This window comes from Triturus cristatus, chromosome 5_2, assembly GCF_964204655.1.
Source record: "Triturus cristatus chromosome 5_2, aTriCri1.1, whole genome shotgun sequence".
NCBI classification, from domain to species: Eukaryota; Metazoa; Chordata; class Amphibia; order Caudata; family Salamandridae; genus Triturus; species Triturus cristatus.
Genome location: NC_140588.1, coordinates 909,551,217 through 909,572,864, shown reverse-complemented (window position 1 = coordinate 909,572,864; position 21,648 = coordinate 909,551,217). Strand labels below are relative to the sequence as shown.

The following is a 21,648-nucleotide window of genomic DNA, read 5'->3' as shown; positions in this document are numbered from 1 at the left end:
GATCAATCCGGTTTTATTCCGCATCGTAACACTGCGTTAAACCTTCGGTGCCTTCATGGTGTAATCGCCAGGGCGGGCACGCTGCGTGAACCAGCTGTTGTGGCGTCTCTCGATGCCACGATGGCCTTTGATACGGTGGAATGGGCATATTTGTGGGCTGTGCTGGCCAAGTTCGGCTTTGGCCATGGTTTTGTAAGCTGGGTGAGGTTGCTGTATGAGGGACCCCTTGCGAGTGTGGTGGTAAATGGCCGGGCGTCGACTCCGTTTCAGCTTGGGAGGGGCACTCGGTAAGGTTGCCCCCTGTCGCCATTGTTGTTCGCCCTCGCCCTTGAGCCACTGGCGGCGTGGATACGCTGGAACCCGGATATACGGGGACTTAGATGGTCGCCCGAACACGAGGACCGCATTTCGCTATATGCTGATGACATCCTGTTGTATCTTGCCTCGCCCAAGAAATCACTGATAGTGGTCTGTGACGTTCTTACATCTTTCGGTAGGAATTCGGGTCTCGTCATCAACTGGAGTAAATCGTATCTATATGTTCTGAGTGGCGAGGTTCCACCGATCCCGCGAACTTGTTCGATCCAGATCGCTCAGCAGGGCTTCGTGTATCTGGGGATCTTTATCTCCACGGACTCCGCTTTGCGGTATGAGAGGAACCTGCTCCCCCCCCTAGCGCGCCTGCGGCGGGATGTAGAGGGCTGGCGGAGGCTGCCGCTCTCCCTCGTTGGGCACGCTGCCTTGTTCAAAATGATGTCTCTTCCCCGGTTCCTCTACGCATTGCAGAATACGCTAGATTGGGTACCGGCCAAATACTTTCGGGAGATCGAAAGCCTCCAACGAACGTTGTTGTGGGACGGGCGGCCGCGAATAGCAATTGCTAAGTTGACGCTTCCATGGTATGATGGGGGTATTGCGCTTCCAGACATCCGATGCTACTATTGGGCCACCCAGCTGAGCGCGATTAATCATGGTCTCTATGGCCCTGCCCTCAGCCCTGGTTATGCCATGGATAGGTGGTTGCTGCGTGGTGGTAACTATCACAGGGCGTTGTACTCGCGGTCCCTGGACTCGTCCCTCACGGGGCCCACTGGGGTGGCGGTGCGTGTGTGGAAGATGGCAACTGACTCGCTGGGCTGGAAGGATAGGTTCACCCTCGCTACCCCGCTGTTTGAATCTGAAAGATTGGGTAGGCTTTGGCATACAAAAGGTTTTGATAAATGGGACCTGATCGGCATCTCCAGGGTCGGAGATGTGCTGCTTAAGGGGAGGGTGAAGTCCTTTGAAGAGTTGCAGACGGAGTATGAGCTGGGGACTTCCGAGTTTTTCCGCTATGTTCAGGTGCGTCATGCCCTCCGGTCAGTTCTCGTGGAGGGTGAGAAGGTGCCTGAGTCCTCCCCTTTGGAGGACCGGATCCTTGATGGCCATATGCCTGAGAGCACGATCTCGCTCATCTACAAGAAATTGATAAACGTCCGGGCGGATACGCTTCTGGGGCTGCGGGACCAGTGGACTAGGGATGGACTCGAGTTGGATGACGAGGATTGGCAGTCTGCTGTTTCCTCTCCCAAGGAGGTTGCGATCCCGTCGCGTCTGAGGCTGGTGCAGCTCAAAATACTGCATCGAGTGTATGTGACGGGGCCAAGGCTGGTTCATATGGGATTCTCTGAGGAAGGCCTATGTAGGAGGGGATGTGGTATGGTGGGTACTTTCCTGCATATCATCTGGGAATGTGGTGTCATCACGGAATTCTGGAGGAGAGTCCATGCAGTGATGGGGGAGGTGACGGGCATTGCTATGCAGCCGGAAGCGCGGTGTTGTCTCCTGAATGTCTGGGGGCCCACTGATCACGATGCGGCACAGACCCAATGGGTGACTCTGGGTAACATGGTCGCTAAGAGAGACATCGCGCGATTGTGGGGCTCCGTGGGACCCCCCACTTTGACCGCATGGAAAGAAAATATGGATTGGAGTATGCTCAGGGAAAAGACAGTATATTGCGCTAGAGGCCGCCCTCGGAAGTGGCACGCCATCTGGGGGCGGTGGAATCAATACAGGGGGGGAATTTGTCTTGCCCCTGATTTGGATCCCCCCGAGGAACAGCTTTCTTCTTGACATTCTTTCCAGCCCAGTATATAAGATGTGATGATTAATTGACTTCTTGGGCCTCTGCTGTCCCCCTTCTTCCTCTTATCACAGTACTGTGACTGTTAGATGATTGGGGTCCGGCCTCCCCTGGGGGGCTATCACCATGGGCATTCAGTGTTCTTGCCTTGCTGGGGTTTGTTGTGTGTTTGTGTTTACTTAAAAATTGAATCTTTTCACTGCTCCTTTAATGCAATGTGGACGCTTCTTTGTCCTTCTCTATCGAAGCTGCCGAACTTCCGGGTTGTCGGCTGAATAGCTGTGTCCAGACTCTTGGAGAAATAAAGGTTTTAAAAAAAAAAAAGAAAAAAAAAGTGGGGTGGTGCTTCCACAAGCTGAACGCTATGACAGATATTGTATTGCTAAAAGAAACACACCTTCTAGGTACTAAAACACAAAGTCTATCCCGATTTGGTTATATCCAAACCTTTCACTCCGGATTCACTAGAGGTTCGCGGGGAGTTGCTGTACTGGGCCACTGTAGAGTCCCTTTCATACATTCACAACCATGGGTAGATACACGGGGCAGATATAGTATAGTTGTGGGAATGCTGAGCTGTGTGCAAGTAGTCATGGTTAGTGTATACCCTTCCCTGCCCCTTGCTCGGGCCCTTGTGGAAAGCCTAATGTATATATGGATGGACGTCCCAGATGGGGTGACAGTTGCGGGAGGTGCCTGAAACGGCGTAACGCACCCGTCACCAGGACAGATGGAGAATACCTGGGGGCTGGCGGGGATGCGTGAATTGTGCTTGAGGTCCTTAGTGGATGTGGACTCCGGGTGGGCCCTGACCGCCCTCCCTTCCGCTGTCTTCTCTCTCCCTGGCATTTGCATGACACACAATATTGGATACGCATGCACTGGTCTATAGACGAATAGTTTAATATTTAATTCCGGGACGGTTGCTTCAGCTGTGACTTGGTGGGAAGCCATGAAGCCAACTCTGCGTGGCGTAGATGCATCAATTTGTGTTGCAAGGCGTAACCAATGCTGCGAGAAACTTATCCCAGATAGAGGCCCAAATCATAGCTCTAGAGCGAGAGGGACGGGGACAAGTGGGCGGTTCGGCGCGTTGTCAACTACTCCTAACGCAACAGCTCTATCATGGAGAATTTGTGGCAGAGGCCTTATTGTCCTGGCTGGCCTCCTGTAGCCAGATATACCGGGGGGGGGGGGGGGGGGGGGGGGGGATCTAGCACCTTATTGCATCGGCTATGTCAACATACACTACGCCCGGTCCATATTCATTGTATTGGCCACTCTCCCTTTATATTTTTTTAAGCAATATCGGAAAAATTGATTGTATGTATTCCCTTGTGGGTAATGCTTTTCTCTTGATAATGTGGACTGTTTGTTGTGTACTATAGGACACTCTAGATGTTTTCTTTGAGATTTTGGAGAAGATTGTTATTAACGTATGGTTTGAATTGAAAGCCCTGTTCATTCTCTTGGTTTTGAAAGTAGCCTGGTTTTAGCTATGCATGTATTTTCACTTCCTTCAAATTGTTTTCTCTTCATTTTAAGTTTAGTTTTTTTTGGTATTTTGTTTGATGTGTTTTTTACAAGGGTATATTTCTTGAAGAACCTGATTTAAATTTGAATTTCCTCATGAAGCTTATTTTCCATTGGTTACCTCTTTTTCTTCCGATTCACCCGATTTAGTAACTTAATGAGTTGTTTCTAGAATTAGTAGTAACCTGTCCAGGTGGTATCTTAAGGCAAAAATGTCTTTCCTTGAAGACCCTGCTTTGTATAAATATGGAGATACCATTTTTTCATTTCATTTATGATCCTTTCGAATCATGCCTTCTTCATAATGTCGATACCAAAGGGGATGTCAGCCCATCATTTTATCTGACTATTCTATATGGATAATCTTCTTTAAGTTTTTTCCAGTTTGGGATGTAAGAAGCACACACCTATCCAAAATGTATTTTCCAGTGTTGAAGGGACCCCTTTTTAGCCACCTAAGCGTATCAACAGAGGATGGTTAACATCTATAACTGTTAAAGTGTCTTTTGGTATATTTTTTGGATTTTTTTTTAATGCTCAGATTTTTAGAACATTCTTGAAGTAATTATATTTTTTATACCCAAATCCTACATTTGATGTATGACATTTTGTTATACATTTTTGTTTAACCTGTGCGTTAGTTATCCACTAAATAGTAAACATCCAGAGTTACTCATTAGTCTTTTAGCTCTTTTCATACTTAGTTTAGTAAGCTGACCCTCTGTATAGCGTAGAGAGCAGAAAAGCCTTTACGGAGCTAACACTCCCATTTACAAAGAAGAATGGAGGCAAATTCTCCTTCCCTAGTTCTGAGTAAGCTTAGTAGTCCGGGGCCATAAGAAATAATACAGCATATTTTCTTAGTGTGAACGTTCTAGTGTGCCATGTTGCAATCCAGAAAAAAAAACAGCGGGCTACTGAAAAGCACATCCCTTGAACCCTCCCTCCATTTTTATTTCCAAAAAGAGGGCACCTTAGTGTGCGTTAGGTGAACTCTGCTGCTGCAAGGGTGGGAGAAACAAGCCAGGACATGAGGGAAGAAGGGGTTACACCAATAAATTAGAGCGCGCAAAAGCATTGTGGCAGCTCACAAACTTTAAAAACGAATGCATTACCCTGCTCCGTTATAACTTTTGAACCGATTGTCTGATCTGTACCAAAATATAATTTTCACTCATTTGGTGTGGGTTGGTGGTTGTGAGAGGGGGAGATATTCGTTAAGTTATTAAGGGTTCAAAAATCAGCTTTCGTATAAAGTGAGGTATTGAAATTGCTTACAGAAGGAATATGTGAAAGTACATATTCCATTGCACAATCTGCCATCTTTTATGGTGGCTAATAACTGTAGAGAGAGCAGTAATAAAATTGTCAAAGCATATTCCAATGTTGAGGTTTGAACACTGAAACATTGGTCAAGCAATACTATTGAGTAAAAATGTATTTCTGTACTTGGATGATTTCTAATATTAAAATATTTTTCGTAGGGTTACCTTCTACAAATTAGATGAGATCATATTTACTTTAGCAAGCTTGTAGAATTGTGTGTAATATTTTATTTGAATTGTTTTAAATTTTCTTTTTTAGCCAAGCATGTGGATTCAAAGCTGCGTGCAGGCAACAAAGAAGCTACTGATGAAGAGCTTGAAAAAATGTTAGATAAAATTATGATCATATTTAGATTCATTTATGGTAAGTTTTTAAAGATTCTAGCTTTAATTAAGCAACAGTACTTTTGACAGTATTTGGTGAAGCATTTGAATATTGGCTTATATTAACAGTATATTGCCTTTGTGAAGATTTTATAACCTGCGTGTGAAGTGTTTTTGTAGTTTGCATACTGCTTTTGATATTGGCTTTTACCATCATAGAAAGAACTGTTGGCCTTAACATTATGACAAACTACCACACATGCAAGTTGCGTAATGGATTCTCTTGTCAAGAATATTTTCAAGGGTCTAGGCGACATGCCAAGTGCTGTATGCTTCCCAAAGAAAGTATCTCAATATACCCCTATATGTAGTGCCAGTGTTGCAATGTGGCCAAAAGTTCACAATTTATGAAGTGTATTATTCGGTGTAGTTTTTATTCATATTGTTACAATTATTCTTTCTTTTACACAATTATATCTCACTAGTTATGATTATTGCAGATGCGTTCCTTATGAGAACTCACTTTTTCACTTGGCTAACACCCTATGACTGGAGGCAAAGAAGTGTGAAAAGGTAATAGGCTTTCTCTAGCTATGTACCAGGAATTTGGAACATCAGTGTCCATCAGATCTGCCCCAACCCTACTCAAATTTCACAAGGAGCTGAAGACTCACCACTTTGAAGAACACTATCACAATGAAATAACAGTTCACCATTGCCCCAGCGCCCAGCTACCTATTCAGTTATTTGTAAACTGTATCTGTCTCTGACATTTTTTTTACATTTTGTTTTTATTGTTGTGAGGAAACGGGGTGTATTATATGGTGTGGTTGTGCAACCTCACCTTGTAATACACTCACCAACCCATTTTAGGACCCTTCAGTGTTCTAGAAACCCTGGGTAGCTAGAACACTGATCAGCAAGAATTACACAGAGGAACAAGTATTAAGTATTTAAACAGCACCAAAACAATTAAAGAAAAAATCAACAACACTCAGAAGTCCGACACCAAATTATAAAAACAGACTTTTTTTTTATAAGATTTTAGACACTAGAGATAAACATCCACTGGAGGGTTCTTGAAATAATGATTTTACAAGCAATAACAAATCAAAGCATTTTCACTCAACCATGACAAAACCTTGGCAAAATCAACTAATTTAACACTTAGAAACTTTTTCAAAGAACTTGAGTGTCAGTGCGATTGGTTAGAGGTACTTCGGGTAACCAACTCCAGCAGGGAGCTTGTCAGGGGGACCTGCAAGATCTTGAACAACAGTTACCTTCACAGAAAAAGCAGTCCTCCAGCAGTTCCAGGCACTTTATTTGCATTGCAATGTGTTCCTATGGTTTGGTCCTGCTGCAAGGGATGAAGGATGCCGAAGATGCCCGAACAGTGATGTGGATGTGATGCAGTCTTCCTGCAGGGATTCCTCGGTCCACGAAGATGGTGATGGGCTCCTGGTTGCAGGGTCAGTGGCACACATGGTTTTCCCCAGTCTTGCCAAAGTTCAGTCCCTACTGGACCACCAGTTGCCTGGTGTCATGCTCCTAGGACAATCCTTCCTGGGTTAATACCCCACCTTCTGAGCGTTCCAGTGACTCTCTGATAGCACTCCCAGTCTCCGAGAACTCGGGTGCAACTCTGTGCGTCTGGTTTTGGTCCTCTTTGCTGCAAGGCAGCGGTGGTAGCGACATGGAGACTTTGGGCTACTGACTTGCCCCAGTAGGTTTCTTCAGCTGTTGTGTCCCTGTGCTGCGAATAGGAGGCCAGGAGAGCTGGCCCTTTGAGTTCCCTTGGCTTGACTGGGCTCTGGAGACACTTCTTCTTGAGCAGGACACAACAGGCACTGTCCCTCTCTTCACTATCCGCCACGTGCAGTTTTCCCTGGTGCAGCCTCACTTTCCTGTTCTCATGGTGCAGCAGGGCAGTCCTTCTTCGTCCTTCTTCCGAGGCTGTCAAGATCTGAGGTCTGGATTCCAGGGGAGCCCCCTTTATGCTCGGTAAGTGCCCTCTGGGAAGGATGAGGTTGGTAACCAATGGGCTACCAGGTTCCCTCCTACCTGGTCCTATCTGGTCACAACTTCCAGTGGAGTGTTGCATCTGGCTATCCCAGGATGCACTTTTCTGCCCACTCCCAAGTTGGCGAGACCCCTCTCTCTTTGTCCAGCCCTCACTGACCCGCCTCCTGGGCTGTGGCTATCTCTGGGCTACATGCCCCTGGGCAAACCGGTTTAGCAACTAGTTTCCCCTCTCTGCTCTCTGTGCCAGTCTGTCATCCTAAACAATGGGACAGCCCTCCTCCCTAGTGTGATACATGTGTCCGTCAGAGGCAGCTTCCCCTTTGAAGCCTGCCTTTTGGGGCTAAAATGCAAGTGGCTTCCTGAATGAGGTAGGTGACACCTCCCTGGCCTGCAATCCGTCATGTTCTCCTTCCTGAGATTCATTGGCATGTCTCTCCAAGAGGGCAAACATCTGTCTTGTAGAGCAGACTGCATGTGTGCCTGGGAAGACACAGGAATTTTAAAGGCAACAAAGTGGCAGCTTTGCTAAAGCTAAAGAATGCAATAAGTTACATTGATTTTTGACTTGAGCTGCAAGTTGGGCTTAATGTAACAAGTTGTTTTAATGTAGCGAGTTGTTTGATACCTTGGAGTGCCCACTTTGGTCGCATCGTTAAGCACAGCTGAGGGGTCGTGTGTAATCGTGTACTTGCCAATTGGGGGACCAAGTCTTTCCACAGTAAATATTGTGTTTTTACAAGTTTACTGTCAGGACATGCAAAGTACATGTCCTGCCTTTGTGATATGTTTCGCCCTGCTTTGGTAGTCGGTAGGCTTTCCAGTGGGGTGCCTTGCGTAGATGTACAGGGGAAGTAGTGACTTTGCTTTAAATGGCAAAGTCGGGCTAGCAGTGCAGGGCTGCAAGTCTGCAGTGGCAGACTAGGGGACTCGCTTTAGTTGGGGGACCTCAAGGGTGGCATATCCAGTACTGCAAGCCTTGCGTACCCCTTACTATATACTAGTGACTTGCAGGTAAGTTAGCCATTTCCAAGTGGATGCAACAAATTTGACATACACGTTTAGGGGCAGGTTACTTGCACTGAGGTGTGGTTAGCAGAACTCTCTGGAGTCGAAAAACCTGTAGCATCAGTTGAAAAACCACACATAAATTGGCATTTCTTTACAACCACATTAGAGGAAATTATCCCAGGTAAGAAGGAATGGGGGACTACATCGCCAACATAGACCTCAAGGACTGCTATTTTGATGTACATGAGGCATAAAAAGTACCTCAGGTTCGTGGTCAACACTTCATTATAACAGTTGAGGGTACAGGCATTTGGGATAGAATCAGCAATGAGGGTTTTCACAAAATGCCTTTCAATGGGATAGTCTAAACAAGCAAGGCTTGGGTCCTTAACCACCTGGACTGGACCACTTAATACTTGAAAACGAAGGGGGTGTCCAGGAGGACTATTATATATACAATTGACATAAACCTTAGACCAAAAATTCTAAAGTTCTCTAGCTTTATTGAGCTTAAATTTTGTTATTTAAATACACAAATCAAGTAAACATTATTTGTACATGTCTTGAGAGGGAAATCACATATTTGAAAACCAGTGTTAAACAAAACACATTATACGCAATATCATACAAAACTCATATTGACATAAAGCAGAACAAATTTGTGAAAAAACATACTACAAAACAGCTACATGAAAAATATATATACCAATTCAACCAGTCCTAGATTTAACATTATACTCTAGGCGGACACTAACTCATCACGAGGCTGTGCCTGCTGTCCTGCCTGTGATTTGGGACAAGGGGTTATACTTTGAACAGGTGTTGCCTAGGAGGAGGAAACGACATTTGTCCAATTCCTCATGACACACCCCATTGAAAATCCCCCGTACTTGACAGTCAACGCGTTTTGAACCCTGATTGTTAGAGGGTTCCCCTCAGGACTCGGACGTGGTCGTGGACTCTACAAAACAAATAAAAAGATATGTCCTAAGGTCTGACTCACCTTTGTTTAAAGTCTCAACAGACTACTTCATATGTACATGTACCTTACAGGCGGCGTCGAAAACGTTCCCTGGTTGTGAAGAATGATGGTTCAAAATCCTCCGTATGCAAGGTGCTACAGAAAATTCAGGACAACTCATCAGACTCCTAGTTGTGTTGAGGCCACTGCCACCTATTTTAAAATAAGAATTATGTGCCTACCTGTCAATCTTGTGCTAGCAGGATTTGTTTGAGTTAATGCAGAGCCTCGGTTGCTTCTGTTTCTAAAAAATCAAATGAACAGTTGGGGAATGCACATTCATGTGTATACATGAATTAATCTCACAGTGCACCCACAATGGAATATACAATTCAAGAAGTTTAAATAATTTGTTTACCTTTGGGCAATCTCGAACCCCACAAAAATCAATAAAAGCTGCCTTGCCGACTAAAAATGGGTAGAATAAGTGACACAGTTGCATAAATAATGTCTCCCGGCAAGAGCTTGAGGCAGTAAAAAATGCAATAAACAATCCAGCTCGAGCATGTACAGCTAGTTACCTTGGGGCCGCTTGAGCATATGAGAAGGCAGGGGAACACCTAACTGGACAACTGGCTAGTAAAGAAAGGCTCATAAAAAAATAAAAAGACAACATACAACTTATACAAACTTTGCTGAAACTCATCTTTTCATTGAGCTTGGCAAAATTGTCCTCACACCCCATGGGGAAAAAGTGTGTTCGAGGCATGTGTGGCTGAAGTCATACATGTTGTGCATGCTCCTGCCATCTGGTGTTAGGCCCAGATGTGTTGTTTTTCTTTGAAGAAGTCTTTAAAATCACGAGGTACATTGACTCCTCCTCTTGTGGGTAATGTGCATGGTCATCGACTCCATTGTTAGATTGTTTTGTTTCCGTCTTCTGGTTTGGACGTATGCTCCAATTTGACACTGTTGCGGTGCTCTTTCTCGGTCTACACAGGTTCCTTTTCTCTATCTATATTGTTCTCGAAAGCGTCTCCTGTCTCCCTTTGTCTCGGGTGGACGACTGTGGCTTAGCTTGAGCGACTTTTGGTTCAGCCTTGGCCCCTCATAGCACCTCGGCATGCAGGGTCTACTTCCTCAGCTGAGTCTCCACCATGCCTTGATGGTGATGGAACAGACGCCATTCTGTTGCTTCCACTCTATGAGCAACCCCACTTCAATGGTCATTCAGCCACTCTGGAACACCAAAGACAGGCTAATCGGCAACCACTGCCTTCTGACCATGGCCGGCACTGAACACCACCTTCGGACAGAACACCCAGCTCGCCGTTGAAAAAAACTATTGAGGCTGCCTGCTTCAGTACCGACTGCCACCTCTGCTGACCAGACCATTGGGGCAGACATCATTGGCATCTAAATCAAGCCATGTTTGGAGCCAAAATCCTCAGCATCGACCATCAAGGGTCGATCTAGTGTTGACCGGCCACCACACTTGTCGCTCTTTGCAGTAGTAGAACATCAACAATTTGTTGATGTTGTGGCCTTTCCTAGAACCAGTTCTGCAAAGAACACAACGGATGCCTCCCTGACGGTATAGTTTGTACACTTCTGTAGTAGGGGATCTCTGTGTATAGTCATAATCATGTGAATAGTCCCACCCATGTGTGTGGACCCCGTAGCACTTCATTAGATATATTCTCTTAAGTTGTCCTCTTCTGCAGTCCTGCATAGACAGTTAAGATATAAAGAAAGACAATAATGCAGCCTAAAAACAACTAGGCTACGCTGGCCATTACTTCATCCTGAAGTGAAAAAGATAGCCAGGTAACAGTTACATTGAACTATTTTACTGAGTTTCACACATAGAGAAACTCCCCTTCACAAATATCCTTTTTTCATGATAGAGATGAAGAGTTGGACAGACAAGCCCCGTAGGCTGCCATTATATGTCTGTAAATGGATACCGTGCCTTTAAGAATCCTTCCAGAGACCCTCAGTATCCCATGATGCACAGCCAAAGGCTAGTTACTTTCAGTTCTTTTTTCCGGCTCCTGCTAGCAGGACCCTGGAGCATTAAGCTCTACCTTGAGTGGTATATTTTTCAATAATTAAGCTTTCTAAAGTTAGTTTGAGTGTTTTACTCAACGTCTTTGGCCTTTTTTCTTCCTTTTGCTGTCTTTTTTGGGCAGTTAGCCCACATTTTTCTTGTCAAAATGCCATCTTTATTCGACAAGTGTCCTGAATGTGGCAGGAAGAAGGCCAAGTCGGACGCCCACAGAGTTTGTATTCTCTGTCTACCTACTTCACATGTTCCTGAATCCTGCGCCATCTGTAAATCCTTCTCCAGGAGGACCCTGCGTGACAGGGAGAAGATTCGTCTTCAAGGCCTGGAGCAGAGAAGACAACAGGCTGCAGGTGGGACATCTGTGCAAGGAGAGAGCCAGTCCTCCTCCAAGACCCATGTGTCGGCCTCTGGGGGGCTCTCCAGTCGAAAGAAGGCTCAAACTACACTGGTCCCGGTTGAAGGCAACAACATCGACGTCGAGACCAGGTATGATGACGATATGCTCCCCATCAGCTCTGGATCGAAGCGACGTCGAAGATCAACGTCGAGGGGACGGACGTCGAGGCCTCGGGTGAGGTAGACGTCGAGGACATCCCGGTCAACGTCGACACACCATCGCCGACACACCATCGCCGTCGATCTGGGTCGAGGAGATATCGGCGCTCGCCGTCGAGGCGACACCGTCGACAAGACGTTCGACGTCGAGACGAAAAAGGTCGGCGTCGAGGAGGTATCATTGTAGTTCGACGTTGAGAGACCAGTCTCCCTCTGTGGTCAGCTTCTCAACATCGACAACAAGTTCTAGATCACGACGACGTCGGCGCTCGCCGTCGAGGGGCACTACCTCCAGGGCTCCCTCTTCAAGGCCAGCCCGCAAACGGAGGAGGGTGGAATCTACCTCAGACTCTGTGTATGCCAGGACCTATTCTCCAACTAGGACACTGGAACCTGCTCCTGTTCAGCCTGTGGCTCCTCGTCAGTCACTGCCTCTGCGGCCCAGGACTCCTACTCCTCCTCCTCCGTCTCAGCCACCTGCAGAACCTAGAAGGGCAAGGTCACGGTCCCGGCCAAGACGTCGCTCTCGCAGTTGGCACCGTTCTTCTACAAGGTCTCCCCAGCACCGTCGCCGCGAGAGATCTCGTTCTCGAAATACTGGGGACACAGCATCCACTAGTGAGGGAAGATACTCGCCCACATTTTCGGACTCGCCACCTCTGAGATTGTCACCTGTTGATGACATTGCCACATTCCCGAAGGTTCTTGTGAGGGGAGCGGCGAAACTGGGCATTGCATTGTCTCTGCCTACTCCACCTACATCGGTGATTTTTGAGACGCTGCAGCAGAGGCAAACTCTTGTCCTCTGCTTCCATTGGTACCCGGATTGGAGGAACCGGCGATGGAGTTATTCCTCACGCCTTGTTCGGTAAGATCTGCGCATTCGAGGCTCCAGAAGAAGTACCGTCCCCCGGACTCTTACCCTGCATTCCTTCGGGTGGGCCCCCCGGATTCAGTCATTTTGGTGGCGGCAAAGAAGCAGCATGCTACGGCCCCCTCTTTCACTGTCCCTCCGGACAAGGAAAACCGTAAGCTGGACTCTGTGGGTGAAAAGTCTGCAACACTGCAGCAACATCAATGAAGGCGGCTAGCTCTACTGCCCTGCTGGGCCGTTACGACCGTTCCTTGTGAGAGTCTCTTCACCAGTTCATAGACCTTCTACCTAGGGACAAACGGGAGGATTTCCAGGAGGTACTCAACGAGGGACTAATCAGATTATCAGTGCGGCAGCGGACACCTCTCTCCTACGAGTATTGCCATGGCGTAACTCTCCCATGGCATTCCTGGTTGCGTCTCACTTCTTTAAAACCGGAGACTCAGCAGCGCATCGCGAACCTTCCATTCTCTGGTACCACCCTCTTTGGGTCCCATGCGGACGAGGAGATGGCCTGCATGAAGGCTGAGATGGAAACCCTCAAAGCTGTTGGCTCGGAGAAGCCTAAGGAGCAGCGTAGGAATTTCCACCCTTTCCAACAGCATTATTTCTCTCAGCGATTCCAGCTTGGGCAGGGCCGTCAGTCTGGACAACAACAACAGTAACAGTTTCAACGGTCATTTCAGCCATTTCAGAGACGCCAGTCGAGAGGAAGGTGTAACCAGCAGTCGACACCAGGGAACAAGGCCCCAGCGGGTTCCAAGCCCTGAAGGGTTACTTCCCCCTCTTCTGTTGCCCACTCCGGTGGGGGGAAGCATTAAAAATTATCTGACCGAGTGGAAAAAGATAACTCGGGACAGTTGGGTGCTGAATATTGTTCGCAATGCATACTGTCTACGTTTCACCAGCCCTCCTCCATCGATACCGCCAGTTCGCTCTCAACACCGACTGCGCGATCTTCAGGTGGAGGCAGATACCTTGCTAAGGAAAAGGGCGATAGAACTGGTTCCTCCTACCCAGAGGGGACAAGGTCTATATTCAAGATTCTTTCTCGTACGCAAGAAGGACAAGAAGAAATTCAGACCCATTTTCGACTTGCGGCAAGCGAACAAATTGATCTGTAGAGAAAAGTTCTGCATGTTATCCCTGCATCAGATCTACCCTCAGCTGCATCAGGGAGACTGGCTATGTGCAATAGATCTGCAAGACGCATATTTTCACGTGCCCATAGCAAGGAAACATCGCAAGTTCCTAAGGTTCCTGGTCGGCACCAATCACTACCAATATGCAGTGCTTCCCTTCGGCCTGAAGTCAGCGCCCAGGACTTTTTCAAAATGCATGGCAGTAGTCGCAGCACACCTCCAGAAGAGCAAAGCGTTCATCTATCCATACCTGGACTGGCTGATCAAGGCAGCCACGTTTCAGGAAGCACAACTGCATTTCAACAGGACGTCCGTTCTGCTGAATCGCTTGTCTACCCATCAATCTCTCAAAGTCTGTCCCGACTCCTGCCAAGGGTCTGCAGTATCTGGGAGCCTCTATCGATACTCGCAAGGCAAGCGTGTGTCCTTCGGAGGAGAGACGCTTCTCAATCCTTCGGAAGGCTCAGACTTTCATGACCATACCCTTCCCGACGGTGAGGAAGGTGTCCTCTCTCCTGGGTTCCATGGCCTCGTGCATTTTTCTCACTCCGCATGCACGCCTCATAATGCGGCCTCTGCAGGAATGTTTGGAGGATCAGTGGAACCAAAAAGAGGGGAGTTGGGAGGACAGGATTATGTTGTCACAGCAAGCCATCCAGTCTCTACAATGGTGGTGCTCTCCACACAATCTCCTCAGAGGGACTTCTTTCCACAAGGAGATTTCAACACAGACCATCGTGACAGATGCGTCACCCCACGGCTGGAGTGCGCATTCAGATCACCTACAGATAAAGAGCAGGTGGTCTGTGCAGTAGTCCACGTATCACATCAACTTCCTGGAACTTCGAGCTGTTCACTTGGCACTGAAAGCTTTCCAGCCTTCCTTTCGCACCAATTCCCTGCTTGTACAGACGGACAACACAACAACGATGTTCTGTCTCAACAAGCAGGGGGGATCCCACTCTCGCCCACTGTCTCGGGGGGCCCAGGCGATCTGGCATTGGGTTCTGGCCAGGGACTTGACCATCACAGTGACTCACCTCCTGGGTGTGCAAAATGCTCAGGCAGATGCTCTCAGCAGACTCGTTCTCGAAAATCGCAAGTGGGTCTTAAACGACAATGTGGTACAAGAAATATTCGAAAGATGGTGAACACCGGAGGTCGATCTGTTCGCCACCGCCAAAAACAGAAAAAGCTGCGACTTCGCCTCCATGTTCAACCAACTAGGGACTCTGGGGAATGCACTGTCAATCAACTAGTCGAACAGCTTTCTCTACTCTTTTCCACCCATTCCCCTGATCCCGACAGTGTTGATCAAGCTTTCCCAATCACAGGCCAAGAGGATTCTCATTGCTCTGGAGTGGCCCCGTCAGTGGTGGTTCACCGATCTACTCCACCGGTCACTCCTGCCGCACCTTCGGCTTCCGTGTAGGCCGGACCTTCTCACGAAGTTGGGAGAGCAGATGGTGCATCCCAACCTCTCGTCGCTGAATTTGGCAGCATGGCTCCTGAGCTAGTGCAGTATGGACATTTAAATCTCCCTCAGAACTGTTTGGAGATATTAAAAGAAGTGAAAAGACCATCTACACGGACTCCCTACGCAAATAAATGGAAGAGATTTTGCATTTGGTGTGCCTCTTAGAATGCAGATCCTACCTCCTGCAAGGAGGATGTCATTCTTCCTTATTTGCTGCATTTGGCTCAATCTGGCCTGAATTTTCATTCCATTAAAGTTCACCTAGCAACTTTAACTGCGTATAGGAAATGTCCTTCACAAACTTCCTTTTTCCAACTCCCAGTCATCAAAGATTTTCTGGAAGGTTTGAAGAAAGTGTTTCCTCCCATTAGTCATCATTCACCTCCATGGGACCTTAATGTGGTGCTTTCTAGACTGATGCAGGAGTCTTTTGAGCCCATTCATAAGGCTTCTCTCCAGCATCTGTCCTGGAAGGCAGCTTTCCTTGTAGCCATAACATCGGCTCGCAGGGTGAGTGAAATCCAGTCTCTCTGTTGTCAAGAGCCTTACACAGTGTTTCATTCTTCTTTCAAGGTAGTCATGAGGACTCACCCTAAATTCCTTCCAAAAGTAGTGTCAGAGTTTCATGTGAATCAAACGATTTCTGTACCCACATTTTTTCAGCATCCTTCCTCTCCTGCTGAGAGATCCCTTCATTCTCTCTGTTAGAAGGGTGTTGAAGTTCTACTTAAATAAGACTAAGGAGATTCGTAGATCGGATCAGTTGTTTAACTATGGCTCTGTCAGGACTGGTCTTGTTACCGCCAAGCAATCCATCTCCAGATGGATCGTCTCCTGTATTCAGTTGTGTTATCAGAAAGCCAACAAGACTCTAGTTAGTAAGCCTAAGGCTCACTCTGCCAGAGCTAAAGCTGCTACAGCGGCTTTACTCCGTAACGTCCCTATTGCAGAAATCTGTAATGCTGCCACTTGGAAGTCAGTCCATACCTTTACTAAACACTTCTGCCTGGACTCTAATGCCAGGGCAGATGCTCAGGTTGGGCAGGCTTCACTGAGGAATCTATTTGCACAGTAGTGGGTCTGTTAGTTTCTTCCACCGCTGGGGTTTGTTGTTTGGGGATGGGCTTGCTATTCTATTCACATGATTATGACTATACACAGAGATCCCCTACTACAGAAGGAGTAGTTTCTTACCTGTAACTCCAGTAACTAGCCTTTGGCTGTGCATCATGGGATACCGAGGGTCTCTGGAAGGATTCTTAAAAGCACGGTGTCCATTTACAGATACATAATGGCAGCCTATGGGGCTTGTCTGTCCAGCCCTTCATCTTCATCTCTATCATGAAAAAAGGATCTTTGTGAAGGGGAGTTTCTCTATGTGTGAAACTCAGTAAAATAGTTCAATGTAACTGTTACCTGGCTATCTTTTTCACTTCAGGATGAAGTAATGGCCAGCGTAGCCTAGTTGTTTTTAGGCTACATTATTGTCTTTCTTTATCTCCCAAGTGTCTATGCAGGACTTCAGAAGAGGACAACTTAAGAGAATATATCTAATAAAGTGCTCCGGGGTCCACGCACGTGGGCAGGATTATTCACATGATTATGACTATCACAGACATACCCCTACTACAGAATTGGAGTTACAGGTAAGAAACTACTCCTTACAGGACCTGTCTGCCCAAAGTCAGTGGAAGCCTAAACACCAGGTTCTCCACATTAGTTACCCGGAACTCCTTGCCATTCATTTAGCGTTGAAGAGTTTCCTACCACACTTGACGTGAAAGGTTGTTCTCATCCGGATGGACAATGTATTACCTCCAGAAACAGGGTGGCACCCAGTCTCCCTAGCTCTTGTAGTTAGCCCAGAGCATTTGGTGGTTGACTCTCTGCTGCAAAGCCTACCTACGAGTGGGAACTCCACCCACAAGTCCTCCTACAGTACTTCCGGCAATGGGGCTTTCAATAGATGGGCCTTTCCGCCATAGCAGAAAACGACAAATGCCCAAGCATTGCCTCCAGCGTCCATGTCCCACTACTTCCATTTGTGGTTCAGAGCCTTTGGCAGACGTCTCTTCACCTCATCCTGGGGGCTCCTACATGGGTACGCTAGCTCTAGTTCTCGACTCTGCTCGAACTTTCTCTGGTTCCGCATGAGTCTCCCCAACAGACCGGGTCTTCTCACGCAGAACCATGGAGAAATCAGGTATCAGATTCCATGTCTCTCAACCTTGCAGTCTGGTTCCTAAGGTCCTAGAATTTGGCTACCTTAATCTTCCAACTAAATGCATGAGCATTCTCAAGGAAGCAGACAGACCTACCTCTTGTGCCTGCTATGCCACCAAGTGGAAGAGGTTTGTGTACTACTGTCACTCAAAACACATTGACACAGTAAAGGACATTGTCTGCTACCTGCTACACTTGCAGGTTTGGGCATTGGCCTTCACCTCAATATGGCTGCACCTAGTTGCTGAAGCCGCCTATCTTCAGAAAAGGTAATACATCTTACTTCCGAGTTCCAGTCATTAAGGTTTTCATGGAGGGTCTTAAGAGTCATTCCCGCCAGACCCCACATGGAACCTCAATATTGTACTGACAAGACTCATGGGTCTACTGTTTGAGCCCTCCATTCTTGCCCTCTTCAGTTCCTCTCCTGGAAGGTAGCATTTTTGGTTGCCAACACTTCACTCAGGCGTATAAGTGAGCTATAGGCACTAACCTCAGAAGAACCTTTCTTCCAAGTACATAGGGATAGGGTTTTCCTTCACACTATCCCTAAATTCCTCCCCAAGGTGGTCTCTCAGCTCCATCATAATCAATCCATTTAACTTCCTGTCTTCTTCCCACAACCTGACTCAGTGACAGAACGGGCTCTCATATACTACATTGACAGAAGTAAACCATTTAGGACCACACAGCAACTATTTGTTGCTTTCTCCAAACCCCATACACAGACAGCCCTGTCCAAATCAGGCTTGCCAGATGGATCGTGAGATGGATCCAGACATGCTATGCTTAAGACTTTACCCATTCCTCCTAGAACCCACTTCACTCGGGGGGGGCCTTTATGGCCTTCCCTGGGAACATCCTAATAGCTGACATGCAAAGTTGGTAACTGGTCCACACCACCCACTTCAACAATACATTACAGTGCGTAAATGCTAGCCCACCAGCAAGCCTCCATACACTATTTCAGTCTACTGCAACACCCACAGGCTGGCCACCGCTTTTGGGAGAACTGCTTTAGTCTTTGCACAGCATGTGTATCTACAGCCACACATGCCTCGACCTGAAAATTTTCCTTATCCTGTAAGCATCTGTTTGTGGCATGTAGTGCTGTATATTCACATGAGCCAAGACGCCTATGGCCGCAACTTTGTCCTGCGCCATCTTTTTCCCCTCTTTTACTTGGACATCTCTCTATAGATCACTTCGCTTTACTTTCCATCCTCACCGGCTGTGCAGGAAAAAATCTAACAATGAAGTTGATTGATATTGATAGTGTTTACAAACCGCTCAATTGTTTGAAGGCGTCTTGGTGCTGTTGTATGATAGACATCATAGTGTATTAGCTTGTAGAGAGTCGGTGATATAAAAAGCCAGGTTTTGAGTTGTTTTCTGAAGCAGGGATAGTTAGGCTTGTCTCTGAGGTGCCTATGCATTTTGATGACCAAGTACATTACCAATAAGAGAAGCAGTGACTGTACCTTGTGACTTGAAAGACTTCTTTGAAAAAAACAGCTTGCACACATCTAGGCACAACACTAGATGGCAGGAGTATCCACAGCATGTGAATCTACAGCACTACATGCCATGCACAGATGCCTACAGGATAAGTAACAGTTTCCTTTTGTGATCCCCCTATAAACACCAGGCCTTTCCTGTAAAAGAAAAGTCTTAGCATTGACAAATCAAGCTCATATGTACCAGATAGGAGGAGCTGTGATAATAAGAACTGTGAACCTCTTGATGGCTTCATCCTCCTCCCTTGGTTCCACATTCGGGTGTGCACATGTGTATACGACATTTAAGAGGTAGTAAGCTCTATTTAAATACAATTACAATTAAGGGGTCAGTGGAACCTTAAGGAAATTGTCAAGTATATAAATGCCTTAGAATTGAAGGCTGTTTTTCTAGCTCTCAAAGCCCTCCAAAGACCTATATTGGGTCATATCTACCAGACATGTAAGAGGCAGGCAGACAAAGCAAACAAGATGTCTCACACTAATGAGAGTTCAGTCAAGAGGTAGTGCTATCTTCCGGTAATAGGGCACACCTCTAGAGATTTATTCACAATGGGAAACTGAAAATTATTTTCCAAGAAAATGCCTAACAATAAATTGGTTAGGGATATTTGCATATGCCTTTCCCTCAATTCCATTGGTGCTGCTAGTGATAAACAAGGACAGAGCTAACCATGACACTAATTGTTCACAGTGGGCATGGCAAACGTGGTTCTCAGACCTGGTAGATATGCGCATGGCACAGCAGTAAAGATAAATTCACAACAGAACCTACTGACTATGCAGGGGCTGCACAAATGATAACCAGAAGCAACCACCCTCTGCCTAGCAACATGGCTTCTTAATACTTGAAATTCAAACCACTGCGCCTCCTTCAAAGATGCATGGAAATTCTTATAGGTTAGGAGAGTAGCAGCATGCAAATGATCACTATTACACCTAGGTATATTTCTGAAGTTTGACACACAACTGGAGATACCCCCTGAAATTGTAATGAATTCTATCTTGCTACCCGCCTCATTACCTGGATTTGTTGGGACTAAGTTGTCAGACGGAGGACGGGCATCAAATACAAAATTCAACTTAAACCTCAACACTCTAATATTTAATTCTTCACCATATGCATTGTGTAAAAGAACATTTTTCCTCCTCAGTTGTATCAGTTATGCCACATACTGGCGTATTCATACATTTACAAAGACTTGGTTCTCGGAAGAGCTTTAAAGCCTAAGACAGCAATGACACATACAGTAGCGGAGATTACTGTGAATTTAGCTCCTGCAGAAAAAGAAAAAACAAAATCTTTGACTTTGCAATAAATGTGCCATAGGAGAAGCCAAATCTTCTTTTCATGCAAAGAATATCAGATTAGCGAGTAATTCATCCAAGGAACTTTTAAAAGTGATTAAAAAGCTGTTAAATCCTTCTAGTCCATGTTCCACAGACACTTCACCTGTTTTCTTCAATAAATTAGCAGCTCACTTCAGCGATAAAATTATCAACATATATTCGGAATTGAACTTTTCATCAGCTAGGGACATTCCAATTGAAGTTCTTACTAACTCTGCCTGTTCTCTATGCTTTCTGCTTTTCCCCCTATTTCTGCTGGACAAACTAATAAATCTTTAAATCAGGATCCCCTGCTCGCCAAAACCTATGCAATTGGCGCCCAGTTGTATTGGAGCCTATCTGCAGAGAGTTCTCAATTACATGCTGGAAACTGGAATTTTTGCTAGATTATGGAAGGAAGTCCTAGTTATCCCCTTACAGAGGAAACCCAACCGAGGTTGTCAACAGCAATATTAGCCCTTCTAGGGATTTTTATGATGATTTATCACGTTAAGTTGATGAAAAAAATTCAAAAGATTTATGCCACATTCCCAGTGCGAAGCAGAGACATGGACGGATGTGGTTACAACTTAGAAATGTAAACTATCCAACTTTTCTGAAATCTCTGCTGAAACTGCGTTGGGAAAAATTAAATGCAAATCGGGATTACCAGCTGACCCATATCCACCGAGAATTCTAAAACTAATTGCCTCTGTTATCAATTCAATATTTAATAGATTTTATAATCCATCTTATCTTTAGAAGCAGGTCTTTCTCCCGTAGAATAGAAACAAGCTGTTCGAGGCATATGAGCTGCAGATTACACACTTGTGCATAGATCGCCATCTGGTGTTGGGCCCGGATGTTTGCAGTTTGTTTTTCTTCTCGGAAAGTCTTTGGAAGTCACGAGGTCGGTGACTCCTCCTTTGGATCGTATTGCGCATGGGCTTCGGCTCCATCCTCAGATTGTCTTTTTCCGCCATCGGGCTCAGATGTAATCTTCGCGCTCCGATTCCGAACATTTCCAGTTCGACGATCGAAGCGGAATCCTCACTCACATCACGGTATTGTTTTGATCGCAATCTCCTCAATCACCTTCTCATCGACAAATCTTCGGTTCCAGTCGTCGACGGCGGCCTTCGGGCCTACCCAAGCTCCGGTC

The 21,648-nt window shown here is 46.3% G+C and overlaps 1 protein-coding gene across 1 annotated transcript in view; it reads left to right on the top strand.

Moving 5' to 3' along the window:
- The window catches only part of CUL4B (cullin 4B), a 761,875-nt gene that overhangs the window by 410,323 nt on the left and 329,904 nt on the right, over positions 1-21,648 (top strand). Inside the window, exon 13 of the mRNA XM_085608106.1 lies at positions 5,243-5,347. Coding sequence (XP_085464232.1) covers positions 5,243-5,347 — 105 coding nt within the window. The remainder of the gene's footprint in view (positions 1-5,242; positions 5,348-21,648) is intronic.